This window comes from Micropterus salmoides, unplaced genomic scaffold (assembly GCF_014851395.1).
Source record: "Micropterus salmoides isolate LMB-PRFRI ecotype aquatic unplaced genomic scaffold, ASM1485139v1 Ms_hic_scaffold_1506, whole genome shotgun sequence".
Classification (NCBI taxonomy): Eukaryota; Metazoa; Chordata; class Actinopteri; order Centrarchiformes; family Centrarchidae; genus Micropterus; species Micropterus salmoides.
The window spans coordinates 1-15,355 of record NW_024040604.1 but is presented as its reverse complement, the minus strand read 5'-3'; the positions used below and the strand labels follow the sequence as shown (position 1 = coordinate 15,355).

At 49.8% G+C, this 15,355-nt stretch overlaps 2 protein-coding genes and 1 pseudogene across 2 annotated transcripts; 1 reads left to right on the top strand and 2 right to left on the bottom strand.

Moving 5' to 3' along the window:
• The first annotated feature begins 985 nt into the window (after positions 1-985).
• LOC119904742 lies at positions 986-5,357 on the top strand (annotated as a pseudogene).
• A 257-nt stretch (positions 5,358-5,614) lies between these two features.
• LOC119904739 lies at positions 5,615-12,596 on the bottom strand. The gene is made up of 9 exons (XM_038721448.1): positions 12,012-12,596; positions 11,775-11,905; positions 11,557-11,679; positions 11,378-11,470; positions 10,321-10,467; positions 10,135-10,239; positions 7,181-7,268; positions 6,968-7,103; positions 5,615-6,875 (listed from the first exon to the last, which is right to left on the bottom strand). The coding sequence occupies exons 1-9, from the start codon at positions 12,172-12,174 to the stop codon at positions 6,287-6,289; spliced, it is 1,575 nt and encodes a 524-aa protein (XP_038577376.1). The 5' UTR covers positions 12,175-12,596; the 3' UTR covers positions 5,615-6,286.
• LOC119904738 (leucine-rich repeat extensin-like protein 5) lies at positions 12,547-15,162 on the bottom strand. Its single transcript, XM_038721446.1, has 2 exons — positions 15,117-15,162; positions 12,547-13,083 (listed from the first exon to the last, which is right to left on the bottom strand). Exons 1-2 carry the CDS (start codon positions 15,153-15,155, stop codon positions 12,547-12,549), a joined length of 576 nt encoding a protein of 191 aa, XP_038577374.1. The 5' UTR covers positions 15,156-15,162.
• Between the last annotated feature and the right edge of the window lie 193 nt (positions 15,163-15,355).

The window sequence follows — 15,355 nt, the reverse complement described above, 5'->3', positions numbered from 1 at the left end:
TTGCAGATGACACCGCCATCATCGTCACCGTCATTTCAAACAACGATGAGACTTCATATCGGGAGGAAATTTATAATCCTGCAGAGTGGTGCTCAGAGAACAAGCTGCTGCTCAACGTCAGCAAAACCAAGGAGATAAAGACTCCTGCGTCCATCAGAGGAGCTGAGGCGGAGCAGGTCAGCAGTTTCAGGTTCCTGCGAATCAGCATCACAGAGAAGCTGACATGGTCGTCTCACGTCTCCACGCTGGAGAAGGAAGCTCAGAAACTGGATTCCTTGAGGAAGCTTAAGAAGGCCGAGATCTTTTCCAGAGGAGCAGCAGAAAGCGTCCTGACGGAAACATCACTAACATGGGATGTTCAAACATGTGATCACATGATGCTGTTTATCAGAAAGGGTTGCAGCGTCCACAGACTGTTTAATGTGGACATGTTGGTCCATGTTGGTCCATGTTGTCCATGTTGGTCCATGTTGGTCCATGTTGGTCCATGGGGACAGCTTGCTGACTTTTTGTTCCCTTGCCTGGTATTTCATGTGAATATAAAAAATAAACTGTAAGATGGTTAACGTGTCCAGGAAGGACCTGCCAGTCCGGGTGGCGAGGAGGCGTTTATTAGAGACGCTGTTACGACTAATAAATATCGTCTTTTCATTTGAACTAGTTATTGGTTATTTTGTTTGTCTGAAACCTCAGTAGAAATGTTTGTTCCTTTTTGTTTGTTTATTTTAATACTCTCTGTTAAAGTAAAATCTGTCTGGCACAATATGGTATCCAGGTCATTATACTCTATACCAGGCTGCTGGGCAGGACAAATGTTTGTTCCTGTCTTGGAGCTGAAGTCTGATTTAAAGATGGACATAAATAAAATACTGAGTTAACTGAAGAGCCTGGCTGCTGATGGAAAGAGACTGACCGCTGAGCGAATTAATAAAAATTATTAAAACTTATTTTCTTTTCATCCCAAATTCTCCAACATCAACGAAGAATCTCTTTCTGTCTTAAACGGAACCACGTGGTGGTCCGTGGGGGGGGCGCTGACGAGCTGCTGAGGAGGAGCAGCTCCACCACAGAAGAAGGAGGAGGACAGGAAGTGGAAAAGTGATCGGCAGCGTGTGATCAGATGGAAGGTGAGTGATCAGCAGCTCCTGCACGAGGCTCCGCGTGTTGAACAACCGCCGCCGATCAGCTGATCAGCCGCCTGTTTAAACCGGCGACAGAACCGGTTCCGATTCGGTCTCACAAAGCGGGTCAGGTCTTTAGGAGCACTTCCGGTCAGCCTGACGTTAGGTGCGTTCGACGACTGCGGCTGCGCGCACGGGGCCTTTCTCATCTCCCACAGTTCTGCCTCCTCGCGAGCTCGAGGAGTCGAGGAAACAAGCATGTAAGGAAATGAGATGTTTCCTCGGAGCGTCATTTTAAAGCGACGTCAGTTAAATCTGACCTGCTGCGTCTGTTTCCCGTAAATCTGTGTCTAAAAATAAAATCGTTATTAGTCAGAATACGCTGCCCCTGAAATGATGTTATAATGTGGGATTGGAAAAGGGAACATTTTTCTGAAGAGCTGATCAGGAACTGTTGAATGAATGGAAATAATGTGCTGGTGATAATTTCATATATATGTTGACTGAACATGTAAGTTTACTCTCACTAGTATTATTATTATTATTATTATTATATTATTATTATTATTATATTATTATTGCTGTTCTCGTAGGTCTGTATGGTTTTAAAGAAAGAAAAGAACTTCCTGACGAGATTTTGTACAATTGTGAAATGTAATAAGGGGGGGGGGAAGTTAGAGCGAGTCCTGTACTGCCTGTGATTGGCCAGCTGGGTATTCGGGGCGTGGCTTAGCGAAGGGTCAATTCCACCGAGTAGAGATTAGACAGGAGTCATGTGATCATCTCAGTATTGACCTACGTCCTCCCCGATCAGGCCTGGGTCTCAGGCTCGAGGATGGAGGAGGCACAAATTTGGGAAAAGAGAAACTGCCCACAATGCATAGCGGTATGACGTGAAACACGAGGGTTACCGGGGGAAGCTTCAAAGTGACGTCAGTAAAGTCTGAGGGTTCAGGGTTCGGGGGGGGGGTCTGGGATTGGGCCGTAGTCTAACGTGAGCTGCACGCGGCTGCAGGGGCGGGGTCTAAAAACGGCGCCGCCAAGTTGGACAAATTCTCCCTGCGTGAGCTCACAGTGAGCTGAGGTCATGACTGACAGCAGAACCTAAAAATGTCCGTCTGTCTCCCCTGTCAGGTCAGTCAGGTGACATCACGGTGACCCCAGCAAACAGGAAGTGCTCCGCTGTCACAGGAAGTGCCCGAAAGGTCAAAGACAACGCCGCCGACTGGCACAACCTGATGATGAGGTGGAGAAACTCAACGAGGACGGATTCAGCGTGGCGGGAAACATCGCCAACATGAGGCGGACACGGTGAGTCCCGTTAGTCTCCCGGCGCCTTCAGTCCTACGCCGTGGTTCTCCTCTTACATCGCCATGGTACCTGATGCTGAGCGGCTGACCAGGTTCTGGTCCAGATCAGAGATCAGTGCTAGTAAAAGCCCGTCCACGTGACGCAGAGACCGGAGCTCTTGATCCTGGTGCTGGTTCACCCGGCCCGGTATTATAACAGATCCTGGACTGAGATCCTGGTGGACTGGCTTCGTGCTGCAGCCTCTGAAGAGACCTCCAGAACATCAGGAGGAGTAAGCCCGGATCAGAAGGGAGGCGTTTCCTGCAGTGAGAGGCGTTTTTTTAAATCGTTTCCTATTGGCAGTGAGCGTCCTGCGTCCTGCGCCTAACATTCAACTGTGAGCAGAAAAGCGCCCGACGTCATTCTTGCTTTTTTTTTTTCTCAACTGTTTCCAGCTGCTTGGACTGTCCAGAGACAAACTGTCCCCGCCATCATAAAGACGAAGCTGCTGGACCAGCTGGCGGTGCCATCAGCGGCGTCTCCTCTTCCTGTCTCCTGCGTGTCTCCAGGCGCCCTGCGTTTGTCTTTGATTAAAGCAACAACAGACGCAGACCTGTGGTCACGTTCCTGCAGTGAGACAAAGCTTAGATCGCTGGCGCTATAAGAGACGGACAGGACAGCTGATTCAGTGGTTGCCTAGCAACATATAATATTAAAAAGGCGCCTCGTGTTTTCTCTCCTAGAAAGCGTAAATTCCCAGACTGCCTTTTCCTCCACCTTACACAGCATCTTACTGCTGTGTATGCAGCCACTTCCTGTCGGCACCAGCGTCTCCTGCGCACGATCGCGCAGCTGCCAAACGCCAACGGACCAATAGCTTGTTAGATTATAAAAATACGGTTCCGTCTCTCACGTGCAACGGGGTGTCGCAGGGTTTTGACCTCATTTTTGGGCCCACAACAAAAACGTCTTGTTGGCGCCCCTGGATCACTCAAAGCAAAGAGCTGCTTCCTGTGTGACTGAGCCAGGATGTGGATTTCTGGTGTTTGTAGTTTAACCATCACTTTGTCTGTTTCAGGTCTCAGAGCGATCGGCTTCTGCTGGACGACGAGTCTTCATCATCATCCTCCTCCTCCTCGTCTTCATCAGCTCCGTGGCAGCAGGCGGGCGAAGCTGCGGCGCTGCAGGACGAATGCCGCAAACTGCAAGACGTCATCGACAAAATGGTGACGCTCGATTTACTGTAACTGAGGAGGAAGTTTCATTGATGGTGGAAACGAAGCTGCTGCAGTTTAAACAGAAACACCAGAGCGTGTTCGGACTGAGACCAAGTTAACGTGAGATTTGAGCGTTTGACAGCAGATACAGAGCAGGCTGACCTTCAACGACCTCATTAGAGCGTCAGACAGACACGTAGTTACTGATACAAAGACCAACAGGTGGAACAGCCGGCGGGGGGGTCGCTTTAATAAAATGCACAATAAAACAAAACACAAACATTTTCAGTTTCTTTAAACAGTCGGCCCGTCTTTTACTTTACTGAAAGGCTTAAAGGAAACGTCGACTTTATCACCGTTAAGTTTAAACAATCAAGTTAAAAATATAAATGTGTATTTAGGCTCCAACATGATCAAATGTGTTGTTTGGAAAAATTTCTAAAGTTTTATGACATTTTGCTCCTGAAATCCAGCCTTCTGTTGGGATCAGGATAATCCTGACTCTACTACAAAGTTCTGAACACCACAAACTGAAGGTTGGATCCAGATCAGGTGATCTGATCCGATTTCAGAATCCTTTTTTTTCTTTTGAACAACCATTTTCAGGATTTGATCCAATCCGACAGCCGAAATCCGATCAGACTAAACTTTTTAGTGGATTCAGGCTGGATTTCAGGAGCAAAATGTCATAAAACTTTTTCCAGCAACTGGGTCTGACTTTAAAGAAAAACTATTCCACCGTAAGCTGGTGCAGAACTAACTAATGAACTGTTTAATGATCAGATAACTCTGATGTTCGGCCCCTCAGGCGACCCCCGGGCCCCTGAGGCGACCCCCCCGGGCCCCTGAGGCGACCCCCCGGGCCCCTGAGGCGACCCCCCTTCTCATGCTTGTTTCTGATGTCGATTCATCTTCTGATTCCCGTCAGGTTGTCGTGGTGACGAAGATGGAGCGCTTGATGACATCACAGCGTGGCGTTCAGGATCTGGAGAGTTTCAGTTCGGACCTGAAGGAAGAAAGTTTCCTCTGTTTCACAGCTGGAGCAGCAAACACTTCGGTGAGTTTTCCCGCTGCCCGCAGTGCGCCCGCGTGATGTCGGCAGCTTGTTCCCGCGGCGCTCTGACGTTTGTCTCGTTGCAGAGGACTCGTCTCGTTTCCTGCTGCGGTGCTTCAGTCGGGAGCTGAAGCTGAAGCAGTTGATCCTGCAGGAACTCGCCCACGCCGCGACCTCCGACCTCTGCATGGTCTACCTGTCCTGCTGGCTGCACCAGCCCTTCGTCCCCCCCCAGGCCAGACTGACCCTGGAGGCCCTGCTGCTGGAGACCGGCCACCGCACGCTGTGATGTCATACGGACAGGAGTTAGCTTAGCTTAGCTCGGACCGCAGGGGAGCTGGTGAGCAGCTGCAGAAACAGCAGCAGGCGGATCCACTTCCTGAGGCTGCGGGCGAACTGCGACTCTTCGATACGAGGGGATCGTCCGTTTCCTGTCACCTGTGGTCCTCAGGTGTGTTTCTGTCGGAGCAGCGCCGGTCTCCAGATTCACTCTGAATGTTTTTGTTAACTGACATTTGTTGCTGTAACAGTAAAGATAGTTTCTGAAGAACAAAGTGTCACCGTGTCCATCAAACTGCTCGCCGCTCTGCCGTAGCTGCACGCCGTGCCGGAAGGTTACTTTGGAAATGTAATGGATGATTACAAGTGATTAAAAATGCAGAGTGATGTAACTTATTACATTTAATTACTTTTTAAATCAGGAGTGACACGCCTGATGACATCATCACACAGAGGTCAGAGCTGATCAGTTTATTGGAGGAACATGAAATGTGTGTAATCAACATGACAAACCAGTAAAGGTGGATCTCCTCCCAGCGCTCCGCAGTCCGTCCTCACATCGTTACAAACTTTACGTCTGGAAAATGTTTCGCCGTGAAGTTTTATAAAAGTAATAAAATAGTGCAACTTTTTTTAAACTTTGTTTTCATATTTATCTACATAAACAACTAATCAAGACGTCTCTAGATGAAGCGCTCCAAACATGGAAACACTGAAAAAGAAACAAGTTTACAAATTTACAATCTTTCCAGATTCCTTAAAAACCAGCCGAAGAGCTGCCGCCGCCGCCATCACCGGTGAGAGCTGAGCCGACCAATCAGACCACGAGCTGAGATGATAAATGAGAGTACGGGAGCCCAGAGAGGACACTACGTACTCACAAACTTCAGTCTTCTCCTTATACTACCGTTGAGTCTATGACCCAGAGGGCAGGACTTGCCGAGTCCTGATCTTCAGGTCACGTTGCTCTCAGGACAGCAGCTCAGCTTCACAAAATAAAATAAGAAAATGAGTCGATCGATGACGACGTGGCCCGGCAGCCTCTCTGCTTTCTGAACGGAGAAACACTTCAAACTGGTTTTTAAACGGTCTGATGAAGACAGAACGAGATGCAGGCGGGACGTTAAGTCTGTCCTCAGGTGTTGATCTGAAACAGGGCGGAACCGACACCTGAGCCACAGCGGTCTAGGACTCGTCGGGCCCCCTTCGGTTATAGTGTACAGGATGTCCTGAGGGGGGCGCTACAGGAAACTGTCTGGCCGACAGGTGCGTGTTAGTGTGATGTGGTTCAGGTCAGGTTGTGGTCTTCCAATTCTGTTCAGGGTTCACTGAGGAGTTTTGGCTCCATCTGAAGCCTCAATACCCAGCAGGGCCTGGACTGCCTCCAGAGGGACCCCCTCAGGGGTCTGGATGTGCATGGTGGTTCCGTCGGGCCCGTTGACTATCACGATCCCGTCTAATCCTGGTTCTGCCAGCTGGACCGTCAGCCCCTCAGTCTGTATGTAGATCTCCTGACCCTCCTGCAGCTCTTTGGGCTCACAGGGGTCTGTGGAGCCGGACTCGGCCTGGCAGGAGTCCTTCTGCTGAAGCTCAGAGGGAGCCAGAGTCTGGACTGAGCTGGACTCGGGTGTCTGGACTGAGCTGGACTCGGGAGTCTGGACTGAGCTGGACTCGGGAGTCTTTGAGTCTGTGGTGGTCTCGGGACTTGAACCCAAAGCTTTCTCCAGCTCCTTCATCTGGGCTGTGATGTCACTGGTGCTCAGGACCTGGTCCTGGCTTGCTGGCAGAGTCTCCACCTGGGTGGTGGTCTGCAGAGGCCCCTGGTCCTGGTCCTCAGCTGGGGTCACTTCCATGGGGGTGACAGGCGGAGGAGCTTGGGTGGAGGGCATCTTAGCAGAGCTGGAGCCAGAGGAGCTGGGGGACCAGAGAAACACATCAGCCCTGTAGACCTGGTCCAGGTGTGACACTGACAGTCTCCAGATCACCTGTTCTACCTGTACACTCACCTGGAGGCGGAGTCTGCGGTGGTGGTCAGCAGTTTGGATGCACCTGGGATCACCAGGGGGGACACAGAGACCGAGCAGGGCTTCAGAGAGGAGGTCACAGGGGTCACAGGGGGCGAAGGGGTCCCTGCGGCTCCACCTGGGAAAGAAAAGTTCAAATTATCAGCTGCAGTAGTGAAACTGCAGTAGTATGCAGTACAAACGCAGTACTGGTACCTGTTCTGGGCGTCTCGATGCCGTTCTGGTGAACAGAAACGCTGTTCTCCATCTTGAATCTCTTTGAAGGCGGCAGCATCTTTGAATTCTGGGAAACAGAGTTTTTAAGTGAATCAGACTGGACCTGGATCAGGTGTTTAGCTGCCACAGAGTCCTGGTTCCAAAGTCCCGGTTTCTATCAGAGTACAACTGTACTACGAAGCGAGGTACCCGGCTAATCCAGGAGAAACTTCCTGCTGAACCCGTACTACAAAAGGGGGACAGGTTTTCCCGGAGGTCAGTGCACCTCTAAACTCTGAGCAGGTTATCTCCATGGTTACTTTAATTAATCCACACCTCCAGGTCTGATCCTGACTGGTTCCTCTGCAGCTGAGCTGGGACTCTGGGAGCAGACCTGAACTGCGATCCTGAAGGTTTCCTGGTCACGTCCGTATATTAATCCACGGAGACGGGGAGGGCTAACGATCTGATGAAGGAATGCGGAGTGAGATGTGAAGCCGTGTGCTTCCTCCAGAGCCTCACTTCAATGTTAAGATATATAAAGTAATAAAGTGTTTTTCTTTCCATACATGTACTGATTCAAATAAAAAATAACCCTGATTAAAATGTGTTGTTCCCGTTAACGCCTGCCCCCCCTCCCTCCCCGCGATGCTCAGCGTGGAAGAGGAGCGTTGAATAAAGATGCTGACGTTGATTTCAGCTCTTAGTGTTTGTATCTGGGGGTTTTAACGGGAAAGTGGATCTTTCAGATCAATCTGAGAAGCACCTGTGATCTCGATCCACATTTTATTGTGCGTCCTGTAATGTCCGGTCTTGGTCTTGACTACAACACTAGTTGTAGGTTTGTTGTAGATTTAGCCGTTAACGTGTCTTTAACTGCTCATATCCAGACACTGTCGACGCCATTCTTCTGGAGAAGAAACACAAACACGGCCCTTTGATGCAGGGCACCGATCACAATATCATTTTCCTCAATAACAATAGAATGAATGTTCAATATATCCTCAATAAAGATTCGTTTAATTCATTTGAATCGCAAAAAATTAGCACTTTTTCTATTAAATATTTATTTTGTTGAGGAAAAGGGACTAAAAAAAGATTTACTGATCATATTTGTTGAATTTTTATCATAATAGTTTTGAATGTTCTCCCTCAGACTTGTGAAGTGTTTGAAAAGTTGAACCACATAATTCACCAGCTGGTTTCTTCAATGTTCACTCAGGAGCAAAAATCAGCCTTTAAACTCAAAAGAAATAATGACTTGACGTTTATCGTGATAATTATCGATATCGAATGATATGAAATGTTTTTATCGTGATAACATTTTTGGCCACGTCATTTTTGGCCCTAATTCAAGTCAACTAACAAACATCTTTTTTCACCGTCGTAGTTTGAATTTGTTTGGTAACCCGAGTTAAATCTGAGCAGGTTAAAGTCTTTGCCTGCTACACCGGCAGTGTCCGGAGAGGAAGAGTTTAACACGTTAACGGCTAAATCAAAGCCAGGTTAAGCTTGTTGGCAGAGCACTGAGTAAATGTGTAATTATCTTCAGTGCTGTCGTTGTAATTCTCTGGTTAGTATTCGATGGGCTCTTCTTTTATGTGTAATGTGATGAAGATGTAAAGCTGCAGCTGCACGTCGTGTCCACGGTCATATAAATATGGAGTCGGGGGAAACTTCCAAGATGAAGATTTAGAGGAACTTATAATCACAAAAACACTCAACATTTCTGATTATATTTATAAGGAGGTGTGTATTAATACTTCTCATCCTAACACGGAGTACAGATGTGGTGTGTAGTATACAGAGTAACCTCGAGTCAACCTCTTCTGTCAAAGTCATGCAAAACCTCTTCAAGGCAGATGCACAGTAAATTGAATTTAGGTCAAGAAAGATATCAGAATGACTGTAAGAGCTACTGGAACTGATGAATATCAGCTTAAACACTAAAACTAATAGATTTTTCATTTCCGCTTGAAAATGTTTGCTAACAAATGCCTGCAGACAGCTACAGCTGGGAAACACTGCAGGGCCGCAGCATAAAGCCTAGAACAAGTTTACATTTCATACCAATACCATGAAAAATGTTTGACACAGCATATTTTTTCTAAATCAGCCCCGCCCCCTTGGCGGCAGGCGGCTGCTGCTGCGTCGCTCCGTATCAGCCGGCAGCTCCACGCAGACGTGCGTTTCTGCTGGTAGATCATGAACTTCCTACTTAAAGCTGGAGGTCGTTATTTTCAGAATCCTATTGGCTACAGGAAGTGCCCGTCATCAGCACAGTTGGTTGCAATTGGTTCAGGAAATAACAGGGGCCGGCCTTTCCTCACAGCGCGGGCTCTCATTGGCTGCTGTAGGCGGTGAAAGGGACATGTGAGCTCCTATTGGGTCAGATTTGGTGTCAGTCGAAAGGTCAGAGTTCAGCAGCTAATTTGAATACAAGCTATCGTAGTCGTTTCCGTTCAAATCGGAGTTATTCTGGTTATAATGACGTACGAGCCGCGTCTGCCGGCAGATCTGAAGCGATGCGGCAGCCGTCCTGAGGATTTCCTGATGGAATAATGTGTTTCGAACTAAATGTTTTACTGGATTGGATCGTCTGGACAGCGTAACAAGAGCGTTTGTTGTTGTTACTGTGAGGCTTCGTCGGTGAGTCGCGCCACTTTTCACTGTATCTTGGACTTTAGCTTTCAGACGGTGGATCATTCGAGTATGAAGTTAACACAGCAGCTGTGTGCACAGACCGAAAGATAAATCGCCATGGCAACAGGCCTCAGGTAACACCTGTCTCTCCCTTTCGGATTAATCAGAAAGTTACACCTGAAGTTACCCGGAGAAGCCAGGTACCTCGCTTCGTAGTACAGGCCTCTGGACTCTGGCACCAGTGTGCAGGTACAGATACTGGATCCAGACCAAACCTGGATCCTGCTCTCAGAACGCGATGGCGTGTTTACCTCCATGTATCGGACGTTCTTATTGGCCAGACTGGAGCTGGGAGACGCTCCAGGAACCACCTTCATCCTGTTCACCTCATCCAGGATCCCCAGAGACCGGGCCACCTGAAACACACAGTACAGTCCACAGACCGCTACACACACCGCAGCAGAACCTCCACAGCAGAACCCAGTAGGACGTCTCACCTCGATGTTCCTGACCTCCAGCGGCATGGCCCCGCCCTGAGGGCTGATGATGTAGTCCTGAGCAGCCTGTCTCACCTGAGCCTGCAGGGACTCAAACTCACGGTAGATGTCTGGAAACCGAGTCCGAGCTGGACCGCGGCGCTCCACCTGAAACAGCCAGAGGACAGAGCCGTTTGTCAGGAATACCAGAGCACAAAGTACACTTCCTGACCCGGGTCTAAAGAAGGACCATCAGAGACACGTGTCCTTGATTACTCTGAAGAGTCCAGCTACTCAACATGTGCTGCTTTGTGTTCTGCTGACACTCGGTGCGAAGCGTCGCCTGTTCGCAGTCCGACCAGCTGTGGAGTCAGCGCTTTTCATAAAAGAGCAGCGGTCTCATTTTTAAACGGTTCCTGAAGCTTCCTCTGCTCTCTGCTCTCTGCTCTATTGTCCTCTAAATGGGACCATAATTTATTTATTATTTATGCCTACAGTGGGCGGGGGGGGGCATCAAAAGCTCAACTGGCCTCATGTAAAGCTGCTTCAGAGCTGCAAGGTGGAAAAAGCTCTGCAGCCGAGCAACAAATACTTCCTTCTGATATCTCTACTTTCAACAACGACCGATGAAGCAACAGCCAACAAGCTAAACACCATCGTTTATCACAAACAGGACACAGAGGAGCAGCTCAACGGCGAGCTACGACGTTCGCTTTGCTCTGCAGATGAAGCGCCTGACGGTAACAAGGACCATTTGATTTGTCAATGCTGCTGATTTACAGGAGGATCTGCTCTCCTGCAACCAGAGCGCCAGCAGAAGAACTCTGACGCCGACTTAAAAGAGGCCGGTCCGAAATGACTGCGTGGGGATGTGCACAGACGGCGCTCAGTGGACGCTCAGCAGTGGACACACTGAAACACCGCGAAGAGCTGAAGACGTCACGACAGACGTCGTCGTAAACTACATCAAAACCCGACCTGTCAAAGCTCGGATGTTCTCTGCACGGTGAAGAACCAGAAGAAGAAATATACACACAAACATACACAGAGCGTGTACTGTGAGAGTATTAGTGTGTACCTTTGCCAGCAGCAGCTCCCACAGACTCAACACTTTGGTCAAACGAGGAAGAACGATGTCCATCAGCTCCTCATCCTCACACTGCTCCACCAGCTGAAACACCACATCAGGTCATTACATCACGCCTTCAAAGAAAAACTTTACTTTGAAAGTCCACGTCTCCACTTCCTCCCTCTTACCTCCTGCAGTCGGTCTCGTCTCCTCTCCGCCTGCTGCTCGGCAGTCACTGTGGCGATGGCGAGCTTTGGCGGTCGACCACGACGCCCCCGTCTGCTGACGAGGCCGACTGTCACCTGAGAGAACTGACCAATCAGATTAACCAATTAGTTACCATGAAGAAGAGCAGCAGGTGAAGGGTTACTGTTGTGGTGCCCTGCACAGGTTGAGGTGAGCTCACCTTAGGAGGCGGCCCTAGTGATCGGCCCCGGCCGCGGCCCCGTCCCCTGCCTCTCCCTCGTCCTCGGGGCCGGCCGGGGCCCCGGTGATGGAGGCCTCGGAGTCCCACAGCTGCCGCTGGCCCCCCTCCACCTGAAGACAGAAAGTAAAAGTCAGACAGGTAAATAACAACCAGGCAGCAGGTGTGATATGATCCTCCCTCCAGGTCTGAGCTCTGATTGGTGGATCAGTCTCTAACCCTGTTTGTTGCTGGGGCAGCGGGTTTGTCCTCCTTCTTCTCTCCTCCTCCTCTTCCTCTTCTTCTCTGGCGACACCTGCCGTCGTCTCCTGTGAATGGCTGTCTTCTCTGAGGGGGCGTGGTGTGTTGCCAGGCGTGTTGCCGGGCGGATCAGGCTCGCCATGGGTCGGGTTTAGTTTGTAGTGCCGGTTCAAGCCTCCGGGACCGATGTAGGCCTTGTCGCAGGTCTGGCAGCGGTGGGACCGGGACTTGTGGCTGTAGGTGAGGGATGTGCCGGGGGCGGGGCCGTCCTTCCTCCCGCCCTCCTCCTCCTCCACGCTCATGTCTGAGTAGTCGTCGGAGTCGGACTGGTGGCTGTCGGCCAGGTCCTCCGTCTTTATGAACTTGTAGTCTTTGGCTTTGTACTTTGGTGGCCTGGAGACCCGACCGGATCGGGTCTGGACCTTCACCGCCTTCTTTTCCCTCTTCTTCACCTTCTTCTCTTTTTCCTTGTCTCTGTCCTTCACCGCTGGGGCCGGGTTCAAAGAGGGCGGGGCTACTGCGGCGGGCCGGGCAGCAGCAGGTGTGGCGGCCTGTACTGGGACGCCGTGAGGACTGCAGGTGGTTTAACGGGGCTCTTACTGGGGGCTGCTGTCGTGCCGTTAGTAGGGGCCTTTATTAGCGGGACGCTAGCAGTTTTAGCAACAGAGGTGGGCGGGGTCTTGACGATGGGGGGGGCCTGGACTCTGATGGGGGACATGGCAGTTTTCTGAGCCGGACTGGCGCCGTTGCCTGCTGATGTCGTCTGGCCCGTGAGCTTGTGGACCAACGGGAGCAGAGATCCAACGACGGGGACGGGGCTCTGCAGCAGCAGCTGGATGGGGGTCTCCCCCGGGCCCTGCTGCAGGAAGAACTGCTGACCCTGCTGACCCACCGCAGGCTGGATGTGGATGATCTGAGCGCTGCTCACGCTGCCATTGGCCGACAGCTTCACCTGCGGATGATTGACAGCTACGCTCTTCTGCTGGGGGGCGGTGCTGGGCTTCACTTCTGGCTTGGGGGGAACCTGGATCTGGATCCTGATGGGTTCTGACTAAAAAGACAGAAACCAGACAGCAGATGAAAACTCAGAGATCGGACCTGTGAGGAGGGCTGTTGCTTATTACCCGATTAACAAACCAAAATAAACTCAATTAATCAATATTTTATTCAATTCATTAGAATAATGACAACAGCAGCATCTTAAAGTGAATCCAGTTTCCTCGTCACTGATGTGTTGTGATGACAATAACCGACAGTAATCAGGCTGCTTTGCTTTAACTGTTCCTGGAGTTATTTTCAGTACTGAGTGATGCACTCTGATAATCAGATGTTTCTGCATCAGCGTGGAGCAAAGAAACACCTGGAACAGATCGTCTGTAACGATCAGCTGTTTTCTCGCTCAGACGTGGCCGTTAAATAAACAGAGAACATGAAACGGCCGTAACACGCGGTGTAACGTTACCATGACAGCAGCGGGGCAGAAATTACTGTTAACATGAAGGCGATGAAGAAACGCACCGTGCTCGTGGAAGTAACCAGGATTTGTGGTGTAGGGCTTCAACAAATGATTATTTTCAGAGTCGACTAATCTGTTATTATTTATTCAATTAGTCGACTAGTCCCGATTATTTTTGTCTCCCCCTAACCCTCATTAAACCATTTAATTAATTAAATATCTTTCAAGTGAATCACTGATCTCTAACACAGCCTAACGAGCCAACGTTCCCATTAAGTGAACGAGGTTAACTCTTCACAATGGCCACCAGTATCAGCGCCAGGGAAGACGACAAGACAGCGTAGGCTCCCCCAACTCACTGATTTATACAAACAAATAAAAGCAAGTACTAAAACCACAACTGCACACTAACAATGTCCATTTAGAACAATAAAGCGACAGGCATCAAAAGTGCTTATAGGTTTTATGCAGACAATGTTCTGTAGGCGACGTCACGAGCCAGATGTTTCTTGATTTACTTTAAACCATTACTCCTTACTAATAACTTTTTAAGGCTGGGTCCAGTGTTGTGCTGCGATGTTTATGAGGTAGAGAGAGACGCTACGGCGCTGATCTATAATCAAATAAGATTTTAAATAGGCCTAGTAAAATAAAATTAAAAATAAAATCAGTATGTGGCGGCAGCGTTGATATTGTGGCGGGCCGCCACAAATAGATGAACTTATAGGAAACGCTGCCTTTCCCCTGTTGTTGCTGCTGCAGTGGTCTGAGTAACTGGACCAGGGCGCTCTGGGGCGGGACTGGCCGGCCGGCAGTGCACTTCCTGTAGTGCACCGCAGTAAGAATAAACAACCACAAATGTTCCTAATATGAAGATTGCTATCTCTCCCTTAAACGGCATCTATGTAAGGACGCACTGACAATGAAGTTTCACGTAAACTAATTTTTATAGTCGACGTCGGACTAATCGTTGCAGCTCTATTGCGGAGCTGCCGTCAGAGCTCCAGGATACTTCGCTTCACGTGTTCGTGGACACCAGCTGTGCTGCAGTGAAGCTCACGGAGCAGCACGCCGTTGAGTCTGAATACTCCCAAACTTTAGACGGTCCAGTAGTTGCAGCTTGTCCGGGGGAATCCCAGCTAACAGCGGATGCAGCGACGCTTCGACGCACGTAATGCGAGTCGAGGAATCGCCAAGAAACAGGTGAAGCAACACGACCAGTCTGTGATACCAGAAACATGAAGTTCTAATAAACTACTTCAGATTAAACCCGAACACGAGATTCAGGGTCCAGGAGAGGTCACAATATCCAGCGGCTCACATGAAAAACCCAAATTCTGAATAAACAAACAGATTTTGTGAAACAGAAATGTTTTTTTTCTGCTCCTGTCAATCATCCCCTGGCCTCTCAGACTGACCCTGTGGCCCCATGCGGGTCCGTCCCCTTGGTTGGGAACCTTGTCCTGTTCTGATGACAGTGCAGGTGAGCCGACAGGTGAGTGGAGCTCAGTTGCAGAGCCTCAAACAGAAACAGGCAGGGGTCAGTCTAGATCAGTCTGGACAAGGTGAGTACGCTACAGTCCAGATGAACCAAACTGATCTTAAACCGGGCTCCACATCAGACTCACCTTCTTCTGGACCACCTGGACTGGGCTGCAGGTCTGCATGGCGACCTGCTGGCGGACGCTCTTCAGCTGCTGAGACGCGTTATTCTGGGTGGTGGTTAAGTTCTGCTGAGGACCTGAACCTGCTCTGCTGCTTCAGACCCTGCTGGACTTGGACCTGCTGCTTCAGACCTTGTTGGGGGACCTGGACGCGGACCTGCTGCTGCGACTTGGCAACCTGGTTGATGACCTGCTGCAGCTGA